The 11467-nt window shown below is 46.4% G+C and overlaps 1 protein-coding gene across 2 annotated transcripts in view; it reads right to left on the reverse strand.

Annotated features, from left to right (window-relative positions):
- LOC139691250 (rap1 GTPase-activating protein 1-like) overlaps positions 1 to 11146 on the reverse strand; it is a 312140-nt gene extending 300994 nt beyond the window's left edge. For both annotated transcript variants that reach the window (XM_071588997.1, XM_071588994.1), the window contains exon 1: positions 10684 to 11146. In XM_071588997.1, coding sequence (XP_071445098.1) covers positions 10684 to 10826 — 143 coding nt within the window. In that variant the 5' untranslated portion in view covers positions 10827 to 11146. The remainder of the gene's footprint in view (positions 1 to 10683) is intronic.
- Positions 11147 to 11467: the final 321 nt, after the last annotated feature.

Genomic DNA, 11467 nt, shown 5'->3' on the forward strand with positions numbered 1-11467 from the left:
GAAACGAGCTGCCAGTGGTCGTTATGGCACGATAATTATTATACCATGCGAATTCAATGGTGTACGACTCTACTTAGCGAAAATTCATGATTACGGACTAGGTAAACTGTGTATTTTTTCCAAAAAGTTTACCTATTCAGTGATTATATTAAGTAATGTGTAAAAGGCATCTATTTAAATATAACATGGGCGGGTTCAATGACAGCTATCCCTAGGATTCCATGCTATTATATTATAATGGGGTAAGTAATATATATTGTTGTTGCATATTCAGAGCATAAAGGAGACCTGATTTAAGTAAAAGATTTGATCTGCATTCAACCTTAGAACGGAGATTGATTGCTTGGCCAATTCCTCTGAAATTTTTTTAAACTATTTATTCTGACATATCATCCCTTTACACAGGGATTCTACTGTAAATTCCATAGTAGCATCCGTTTACCATTTACTGAGTTTCATCAGTTTCTGATATCAACGCGGTCTGAATTCTCACAAATGTTGAAGACATTCGACTTTTCAAACTTTAAAATACCTTGGTGCTGAAAATTTCTCCATGGTGAAAAGTTTTAAATCGAATACGCATGCACACATCACCCATCAATTGACCTGCAGAAAGGTTCCCACATACCGCAGAAAGAAACCCTCATTCGATTAACACTTCCGAAGTGTTTCTCTCTCCTGCTTTTCTTTAACACGCTCTCTCTCTCTCTTTCTCTCCATTTTCGACAGCAGCTCCTCACCTATCTTTTATTGCTTTATTTTTTTCGGATAAAGTTATGATTAAAAAATTATAGTGTAGATTATCTTACGAATCGTTCATTTGCTAATTAGAGCTCCCTCTCCAACTGTCGGAATCCTGGACCCTCTCATGCCTTCGGACTGGTTGAGATCACGGCGGGGTAACATGCAAGCCTAAATTTGAGTGAGGATTAGCAGTCCATCAAGATTCATGAAACCTGAACCGTCGCTGGCCGAGTTGGGCTTCTTGAGAGGGGGCGCCCGCCGTAGTCGAGGGAAGGAGACGCAATGGCTCTCGAGTACGCCCCGCCGGGAGGGAGACCTGGGAACTCCCGTATCTGGCGAGGGGGGGAGGGGAAGAGAGAGAGGGAGAAGTGCCGGGGACGCCATCTGCCACTGGAAGGGGGGTGGCGCGGGCGTGGGCACAAGACGGCCCATTAACCAGGATTCCTTGCTAGTGGGGGATTATGCGGGGGTACGACGGCGGCATACGGAGGGACGGACGGCTGGCGGTCTCGTGGAGCACTCTCTGCGCGATGAGAGACGACAGGGATTCTGTCAACTTGACTAACGGTCAGGGAACACTGCCTCGCGCACAAGGACAGAGAAAACTGTATCACATTCAACCCTTACAGTCATGTCGAACTCTTCCCCCACCTCACTCCAACCGCGCATCCTAATGCGAGTACATTTTGGACGACGTGATTGCGAACGGAACACGCATTTATGAAAATTTAGAGGACATTAAGGGTATAGTGGAGTAGTGATATTCCAGCCGTGCCGTGATTCTCCTTCGGTCAATTAAACGAACATAAAACGCAGGGATTTTCACAGTGATATTTACGGTGGTATTATAACCTCTTACTAAATTTTCAATCCTTTTAACGGGTAGATATGTATTTATTAATACAGATAAATTAATTTTCAACCATTTTAATATATATATATATATATATACATACATATATACATATATATATATACATACATATATATATATATATACATATATATATATATATACATATATATATATATATACATACATACTCATATATACAGAAACAGATATAAGGAAAAGGGATAGGAACACATATAAAGGACGAACACAATAGAGGTGGGGAAGGCGGACTCGAACGGATCACAAGAGTAAAAATATTTCCTCAACCGGGACTCGAACACCGGATCTTTCCACTTGCCGGGCGGATGCTCTTAACCACTTATTTTTACTCTTGTGATCCGTTCGAGTCCGCCTTCCCCACCTCTATTGTGTTCGTCCTTTATATGTGTTCCTATCCCTTTTCCTTATATCTGTTTCTGTATATATGAGTATTTATTCGCCGTTTGGCGGGATTTCGTGTTTGAATGTGTATTTGGCCAATGTGGCTCATCTCTTTCTTCTGGCTATGCGTGCCACGAAACGCACTGTTCCTTTCCTGTATGATGTTGTATGAATTCTAACCCACTGTCCTTTCCTTTCCTTGTGTATTGTCTACTTCTCCTTTGGTGGGTGAAACAGCCCCCTGACGCCATCTCTTGGCTGAAAGAATCGGGGCGCTTGCGACATATTAGACCCACGGATCTCAGGGTAAATTGACTATCCTCGATAGCTCAAGTGGTTAAGAGCATCCGCCCGGCAAGTGGAAAGATCCGGTGTTCGAGTCCCGGTTGAGGAAATATTTTTACTCTTGTGATCCGTTCGAGTCCGCCTTCCCCACCTCTATTGTGTTCGTCCTTTATATGTGTTCCTATCCCTTTTCCTTATATCTGTTTCTGTATATATGAGTATTTATTCGCCGTTTGGCGGGATTTCGTGTTTGAATGTATATACATACATATATATATATACATATACATATATATATATATATATATATACATATATATATACATATATATATATATATATACATACATATACCTGTATAAACGAAAAAAGAATATGCAAAGGCGATGAATGGGATATGAAAGTGGATGAGGGTAAATTTAGAGAATTTTCAGATGAAGATAAGTGGAGAAAATAAGAGATTTTTGAAAGGTGCGGAGGGTGGTAGAAAGAGTGAAGAACTAAAGACGGAAATAATGGAGGGTGGACAAGAAATCAAGCTGCGAGGAAGTGCTTTTAAGCCCAAGAAGACACAAATTAGTAGTTAGGGAACGCTCTCTGAAGCCTAACGCCAACTTCCGAAACAATGAACATCATGTTCTTGCCGATCACCGTCACACTTACCGATAATTTCGAAGTCTACGGTCGAAATCAAGTTACAGACGAAGGACGAAGTTATTTCTTGTTCCATGAGACCTTGAAAGTCAAAGAAAATGGTCACAAAGGGCCATTATTGATGAGGTAATATCATGACATACCCTGCAGAGCTTTATAATTGACAACTCCTCTTCAATATTTCCATATTTTACCACTCTAAATGGAGGTATGATGAGAGCGTGTAGTAATATTTACGCATTTAGGGCTTTATGAGCATTTATATTAATATTCCTTTCAAATTTGATTTAAATTTCATTGTATTCACCCCAGAAAAAGAAGGTAGAGGCAACATCCATCCGAGGGAAATAATAAAACTTAACTTGTTAGCATGTCCGAAATTTTTATAGTTTAATACCCTCGTATTCGAAATCCTTCGGACAGGGTACTACTACTCCTTCACACAATCCTAATTCACACTGCACGTCGGCTTTTGGTGAAATGTCACCCGGTGGGAGCTGAGAGTCGTAAAACAGGTCTTGTAAGCTAAATTGTTTGGAAAACGAACGTCGGCGATGAATACTTTTTCCGTCTTCCCTTTGATAGGAATTGCCCTTGACACGGATGATTTGCCATTAGTCGACGACCCGAGGGAAACAAAAACTTAACCCCCTCACAGTATTCCCGAAATATCCAAGGCAGGAAGCCGACCCCAATCAACCCACCGCCCTTTCCTAACCCGCACCCCCCCCCCGAACACTCTTGGATCCATTTCTCCCCTCCCCCAATCCCTGCCGCCCCTGGAAGAAAGCATTCGATTCCTCCAACGCCATTCCGAACGCCTCCATGCTCCCCCTCGCTCGATGCCCCCCACAAGATACAGCACACCGCCCGAATCCCCACGCAACATCTCTCCCGCAACAACCCCGTCCTCCGCCTGCCCGACTGTCCTCGCCCCGGCACCTGGTCCTCCAACCCACCCTCGGGGGAAAAACTGAAAGAAGATAACAGAGGAATACTTTCTTCGCCTCCTCGAAGGAACGATAGAATTAATTTTACCTTCCGCGAGACCGAGCTCGACGAATCGGATCCGCCGCTGAATCTCTGCCTCCCCCTCGCCACCCGTAACTCTCCTCTCCGATCTCTCACACCCGCCTCTCCTGGACCCTTAAAACTCCTCGAACCCCTAATTTTCAGACCCTTGCTCGTTGTGAGGCGGACATGCCCGAACCCCCCCTTGGGGCGATGACACGGACTCGACTCAACCTCCCCGCCAGTAGATCGTAAAAAAAGGTCTGCGAGATGCGAGGGGTGGGGACGGACGGAGGGTGTGTGGGGGAGAGGCACTAGGGTTCTGGAGACAGGCGAGCGAGGGTTTGGGGAGAGGAGACGGGGAGGCGGGAATGAAGTGGGGGGGGTGGAGAGGACGGGGTCGCGCTCCTCGGTGCCAGCTTCCGCCGCAATCCTCGAACGAGATGGGCGCCTTCAGCCCCCACCCCCTAAAACTTCCTGGGGCACTGGCGTCTCCCGGGAGCCATTACGTCAGAATTTTGTTTATTCATTAAGTGCCACCCACCCAAGTCCATTAGTAAAAATGCATCTAAAACTCGCGCGCTCTCACGGAGGCGCGTGAGTCAAAGCGAATGTCATATACGTTTCTTTTACGGGCACTGACGACCTACGTACAACCGCTCCGCCGGGTTGGTCGTTACTCGCCGAATACCACTCCGGAACACCAAGAGGTCCGCTTCGGACTCCTGATTAGTCACTTCACGCCGTAAAATACCGTTCACATTAGGCGCCGCATCGGCGCGTGAGGAGAAGGAAGGGGGGGGGGCTGGCTTGGAACTGCATCTTCGGGTAGAATGAATCACTTTCAGCTGGTATCGTAACTCGTGAGCGAAAGATTTGATGTCGCTCACTTGTGGAGCAAGGAAAAAAAGACACTCCCTAATTCAACGGTCCCTGATGTTTTTCGGGCTTTTGTGAATTTTCTTACGTTATTAAACCCATCGGAAGGAATTCTCAGCCCCAGACAAGAAGCTGAATACGCAAAATTCGTTTGAAATTTCCTCTTCCAGTCGTTTACTTGGATGGGTTACCGTATTGCTGCCGCAAATCTGTTTAAAAGAAAACAATAATGCACATTAACACATCTAAAACGAAGCTCGGTAGTAATTCTGGCTTCGTGAGCGTTTACTAATTGGTTGCCCAAATAATTCGACTTCCTAATTCGCTGCCAATGGATCCTCTGAAATAGAGCAGACGAATGCAAAATGTTAACTCGAACCGTGGGGCATATTTTCCGTTCCATTAGCTGTCACGCCCAGCGTGCGCGATTGCCTTTGTAAATGATTTCATGGAAACAGCGGCCTGTCATTTACACTGGATCCCTTTCCTTACACCCACACGGCAGCATTACGTCTCTACAAATTTTGTTCGCCTTACCCATCCAACCGCAGCAATCACTTCACGTTCACTCGACCACCTCAATCTGTTTGAAGGCTAATTAGGACGTCGTATGAATTAGCCTCGGGAGAAACTCGTTGTTTGGGAGAGCCCAATTCCAAAGGAAGACAACAATTGAATTTGTTTCTTGTTAAGGAAAACGCTAATGACATGCAAAAGGAGAAATAATGCATTATAAATGACTATTAAAATTTTTCAATGAGGTTTTCATAGGACTTGTGCTCAGATGGAAATACGCTATTAATCCCTTCGATGACATCTCCTACACTAAAACTATAAAAAATCGATGAAAATGGGAATGTATTCGTTGGAGTAAAGAGGGGTTTGTTCGCTAGTACATATTTTAGCGATAACAGGAAGCGGGGTTGCCGAAGACGTAATAAGGAAGTGCGCAGGAAGGAGGAACGGATGACGAAGGAAAGGATTACAAGCATAGAGCGGATTAAACAAGTAAACTATTCTCCGGGCGTGGAGCGCAGATGTCGAAGGTGAGTAGGGAAGCTGGAGAAATTTAATTCCACAGGATGCGATGAAAAGGAAGGAGGAGAATTTAAAAGTTTTATGGCGGGTAAGTGAAGACGGAAATCTTGGAGAACACAGCCTAAGAGGGATGAACTCATAGTTTACGTTTCGATGCACGATGGCCTTGCTGAATACCACACAAGCAGACGAAAAGATATGGACGGCAAGAACCGAGAATGGAGAGCATGAGGCAGGCAGTGAATCATGTCAAGTGAGAGTTTATAATGTGAAGCGGATAACTTAATAAGAGAAGAACGGAATTGATCTCTGCAGCCAGCCAACCTCCCCATGCGGACGGATCATGATGAACTTGTTCACTTAGGAAGGTTTTCGGTCCAATATTACGCCGAACACGCTGATTACATGAAGGCATTCTAAAGAATACATTCACTTTTAATTCATAAGAAAAATAAAGGAATTCATTTGTATTTAGTCTTCCCGAGAATTCCTAAAATGGGTCCCTTGAGATCTCCGGGAGGCCCTGAACAGAGCACAGGGATGATCACTGAAACAGTCCGGGTGATCATTCAGGACAACGGAGAAGAAACTTACGTCCTGTGCTGCTCTCGAGCGGCAGCATCAGGCAAGAAGTTCATTCTATGACCGACGCGACCTCGGATCAGAAGGTAAAAGTTTTATTTTTAACACTCAGTGGAGAATTTCCATTATTCGACTCATATTATCAAAATAATTGATTTATCTCCATGTTTCATTTACCGAAGTATTTTAGAAAGATCATTATAATTACGATGAGTGGTCCTTCTTTGCCAAATTTCAACCGTTTTCCAATCACTCTTCAGGCTTTGGGTGAGAGATATATAAAAAAAATGGAAAAACCTAAAAGATTGAGATTTTTTTTAATGGCGAAGGAAAACCTGTGAACAAAAAATCTTCAGAAACATTTTTACTTGTGAAGACGCTGTGCCAAATTCATATTACAGTAACCTGAAAATCACGTCCTAGTAAGGCATCTCCGCTACCCAGCGTAAATACAAAATATTGGCATATATATTGAGATCATGGCCATCATATAGAAGTATCAGCAGACCAAGCGATTTCTTTCGAATTGACACATGCGGGAACGAAAAAGGTAAATTAGGATGAGGGTACATCTTTTGAATTAACGCCAAAACCCTTGAGGTTAACAGTTAATGCTTGTTTAGATTCGAACTGTAATAATACTTGAATTTACGTCATAGTTTTATCTGAAATTCTCGGCAAATATCCTCTTTTCGTTCCTAAGTTCTACCGAGAGGAATTCTTTTGCTTTCCAAATTGTAGGCAATAAGTCGGTCAAAACAACGCAAAGTTAGCCGTAAGCTTCTCATAGGAAGCGACTTCTCTTAACCGACGATACGCTGGAAATTCAATCAAGGTTTTCGAAAGAGATGACCAAGGGTATCAACTTTGACATGAAATGGGTTTCAGCTGCACCATAAGGATAAATAATCTAGGTTCTCTGCCTTTCCAAAAAGCAGGCAACATGGGATTTGAACTTTGTGAGTCATTCGCGGGGATAAAAACGGGGATTGATAAGGAAAGGATTGGCGTTCCCTTCACTCTGGGAAATCGAGGAATGAAGAAACGGTACGTATTTATGGGCCATAAGACGCAGTAGGACAGATGATCTTCGCACTTAGCGGGGAGCAGCCTAACCTCAGCGTTCTCAACGGATGTGTGAAAGAAAAGCTAAAATATTATGAAATTCAATTTTATTATCAAATTGGATTAGTTGTACAATACAGCTTTTGCCAGCTTGGTAAAAACTGATATATTAAACTGTTTGGGCCGTGACAAGGTGGAGTTTTTTTAGCTTCGAGACAAATAAAAACGCTACAATTCCAAACATTACTTATTCCACTAATTTTTGGAATGGTGCCTCCACAATCACTGATTTTTTCTTTATGCGTTCGGATCTATTGTATGTGTGCTTATACATTTAATGTGCACGAATTATATATATATACATTTAATGTATATCCATTAACATATACATACACACATACGCATATATATTTAATGTACATCCATTGATACAGTCCTATAATTAAGTCATGTTTGCGTTATAGAGGTGCATTTTCAAATGCATAACCATTCGTGCGTTTTATTATAGATACTTTTTGTACCTTGACCACCTACTCAATTGCTTTCATAATAAATATCCACGAGGAACAATTTAAAAATGCATACACATCGTTATATATTGATTTAAGTTTTCGAATTCGCCCTATTTCAATTGGAGCTGGGGAAACTGGGGCACAAATGGTAAAAGGGTTACTTCAGTATTCACCCATTCCAGACAGTTTATTTTTTCAAGCATATTTTCTGTTGGTCGACCGAAGGGTGGGGTCACCAAAGAATTATATATGACGAAGGTTCGAAGCTGACGTCACAGACCTTTGGAGGAGTCCTGCGTTCAGGAAGTAATGGATCATGGTGGCGCATTCCCTTAGCATAGGAATGAGCGCGAAGTACCCCCGCCGAATTATACGGTATAACCGTCTCAAAACATGCCGCCCGAATATTTACTTAAGGCTTCAGACGATACTAAAAGACCAAGGTTCATGGTATTAAGATAATCACAATTGATCAGCGGCGGTAACGAGAGCAGAATTTTCTTGATAAACTTGTATCTACTTTATTTCATCGCACTCTTTAGTGCTAGTTCCCCGTGGATGGAGCTTTGATTAATCACTTTCGGAAATCTATGGTGAAATTGGAAAGCTTGCTGCTTAAACTTGACAATCCATAGTTATTTTACACCAGTTCACTATTTATTAATTACATGTTTCAATGCTTCCAATAATAATTTCGTTTCCAAACCCTATGTATGGGAAATGGGATGTTCATAAATCTCCTTAGTGCCCAGCAGGCCAACAAAGTGGATAATTTCGAATGAGTAAAGCACCACCCATGTCACTATTAACCAAAATATTAGCAATTATTACTATGGATATAATCAGAATGGTAAAATCAACCAAGATACAAACTGCTTCGCATCCACGCAAAAATACTGATACCATAATACCACTGCAAGCGTACAAGAAGACGTACTTTTACTTCCGGAAGTGATGCGAACGGAATTGAACACAAAAAATTCTCTAAATTTGACTAGCTAACGAATAATACGCTGGGAGACTTTGATGACAGCTCTTACGTTTCGCGGAAATTGGCAATCATTCAGGCGCCTGCTACACAGTTAAGGCAAACGTTTTATAAACATAACCCTTCTACGCACACTTAAGAAATCAAACCTAACCCTCTCACGGGATGGGGTTCTACACATTTCAGGCACTCAGTATTTTTACTTACCACCTTCGATTTCCGCACCAATAGTTGTCGAGCGTCGAACAATTACGAGCGCTTAGCGCGGAATGCCGGCAAAACCCATCCCACCACCCCGCCGCCTCCATGCGCCCATCTGCCCTTTCATTCACTTCCCTTCTCCCGTGTCCCACTCTCTCGCCCACCCCTTCCCCTACTCGGCCGCCAGCCACCGCGCCCCGACCCCCCCCCCCGGCCCCTCTGCCCCCATAACGTGCTCGCTCTCGTTAAAACCGCTGGCAGTCCATCCCTGCGTCAATGCCTTAGTGTTCCCGGCCTCGCCCGCCCCACATGCAACGCAATCCACTCGCAATCACTATCATTCGCCATTCCCCCCTAATTCCCATCCATTCCTTCCACTCATTCCGAGGGTCGTCGGGGACCGGGGGCACCAGGGGGGGGGGGTATACCAGGAGACACCACACGGGTGGGGGGGATAAGTTGGTTAGGAAGTAGTGGAGCTGAGGGTAGGAGGCTAAGGGGGGTTATTCGGTAGCGGGGGGGGTCCCCTTTTGCCCTTTTATAGATCCGAGAAAGGCCCTTCTCTCTCTCTCGGTCGTCTTTGCTGGGAAAATGAATGCGGCTTTCTTTATATTTGTTGCTCTATCGACTCACATCCCTACCCAAAGCGTAAGCACCAGCGGTGTTTGCGTCCCCCGACGCGTCGGCTCGCTATTTATCATTCAGGGTTCCAGACGGCCAAATTCCCGACCTGCTGGAAATGAAATTACCCCACGTCCCGTCACGTCCGCCGCTGCCTCTCCCCCCCCCCCCCCATCTCAATCGGGGCGTCGCCGATGAGATTTCCGTGTTTAATCGGAGAAAAGATATCAACCGTCTGCTTCGGAAACCTAATGACCCCATCCCGTTCGTCCGATTCGGATCTTTTCCCCACCGCGACAAAAGAGAAATCCGCCACGGCATTCCCATTCATTGTCCTATCGCCCCAGACAAAAACCTTAGCCGACGATTTCAACTCGCCGCACAAAATAAATATCGTTCAGCGGCGGTTTCGCCGCGGGAGCGCACGGGCGACGGCGCACGTCTTGCATACGAATAAACATCCGTCTATCCCTATGTTGTCATCCACGGCCGATGACGAGCAGTGCCTGTCGACCCATAGACGAAGCCGGTGGCCGCGACAGACCGCACGCCAATCCCAGAGTCCCCGATCACTCGCAAGCAAGCGAACCGATGCATCGGGGCCGTGGACGCGGAGGCGAAAGGGGGCGCATTTCGCGCTCGCGACACGACCGCCGCGTACGAAATCGGCCAGTATGGCAACAATCGTCGCCGGCGCGACGTTATCGTGGTGCGGGCACATGGGAGGGGGGCGGGACCGACGACGGGGACCAAGTGCTGGTAAGGTTGAATGGTGTGGGAGGGAGGCGGGGCGGGGAAAGAAGAAGGATGGTGGCTTGAGAACGGACCTTTCGGAGCCGCGGAGGCCCGGGGGCCTCGGGTGGTGAAACAGCGTGGTGGTCGACCGCCGGACGCCATCGCCGTCGGAGAGGGCGTCGTGGCCCTCGGACAGGTATCGCTGCAGCTGCGGCCTCGCCTTCCTATCCGCCATGGACCCCACCGTCGCTCCCGGTGGCGGCAGCTTCCGAGCGCGGCGGGTTCAGGCGCCGCACCCCGGCATCGCGTTGCGCGGCGTCCGAGGCTCACCTCCCGAAGGAGCGAAGTCCCGGCGGCCGGGGACCGGGGTCGACAGTGGAGAGAACGAGGGCCTGTTCGGGGAGGTTGGCTTGAGGGCGGGAAGCCCGACGGGACTGGAGTCGATGGATGACCGGGGCGTGTCGACGTCACGCGACTCGTAATGAACGGCGAGAGGCGACTGAAGTGGCCGTTTAAATTCCTCGTGCCTCGCCAGCCTCCGATCCTCGGCGTGGTCTTCAGTCACGGCGGACCGAGTGGTGCTGATGCCGTGGGCTCGGCGTGCGAGCGGGTCGGGAGAGCGGGACGGGGGGCGGAGGGCGCTGGTACGGGGGTGGGGAGTGAGTGGGGGTAGACACTGAAATGGGAGGGGGAGAGGCCGTCGGCTCATATTGCGGGGGTTGCGCGCCGATTATAAACGCGAGCGCTGTAGTGCGGAGTGCCGGAGAACTACTCGGGCACAAAGTCTTCGTTTTCTCACCGGCACTTCTGCCATCTATTAAGGAAGTTGAGTACGTTTTCTAAAATATTGGACGATGGCGGGAGCATTGAACGTGA

This window comes from Hetaerina americana, unplaced genomic scaffold (assembly GCF_022747635.1).
Source record: "Hetaerina americana unplaced genomic scaffold, ioHetAmer1.1.p SCAF_31, whole genome shotgun sequence".
NCBI lineage: Eukaryota > Metazoa > Arthropoda > Insecta > Odonata > Calopterygidae > Hetaerina > Hetaerina americana.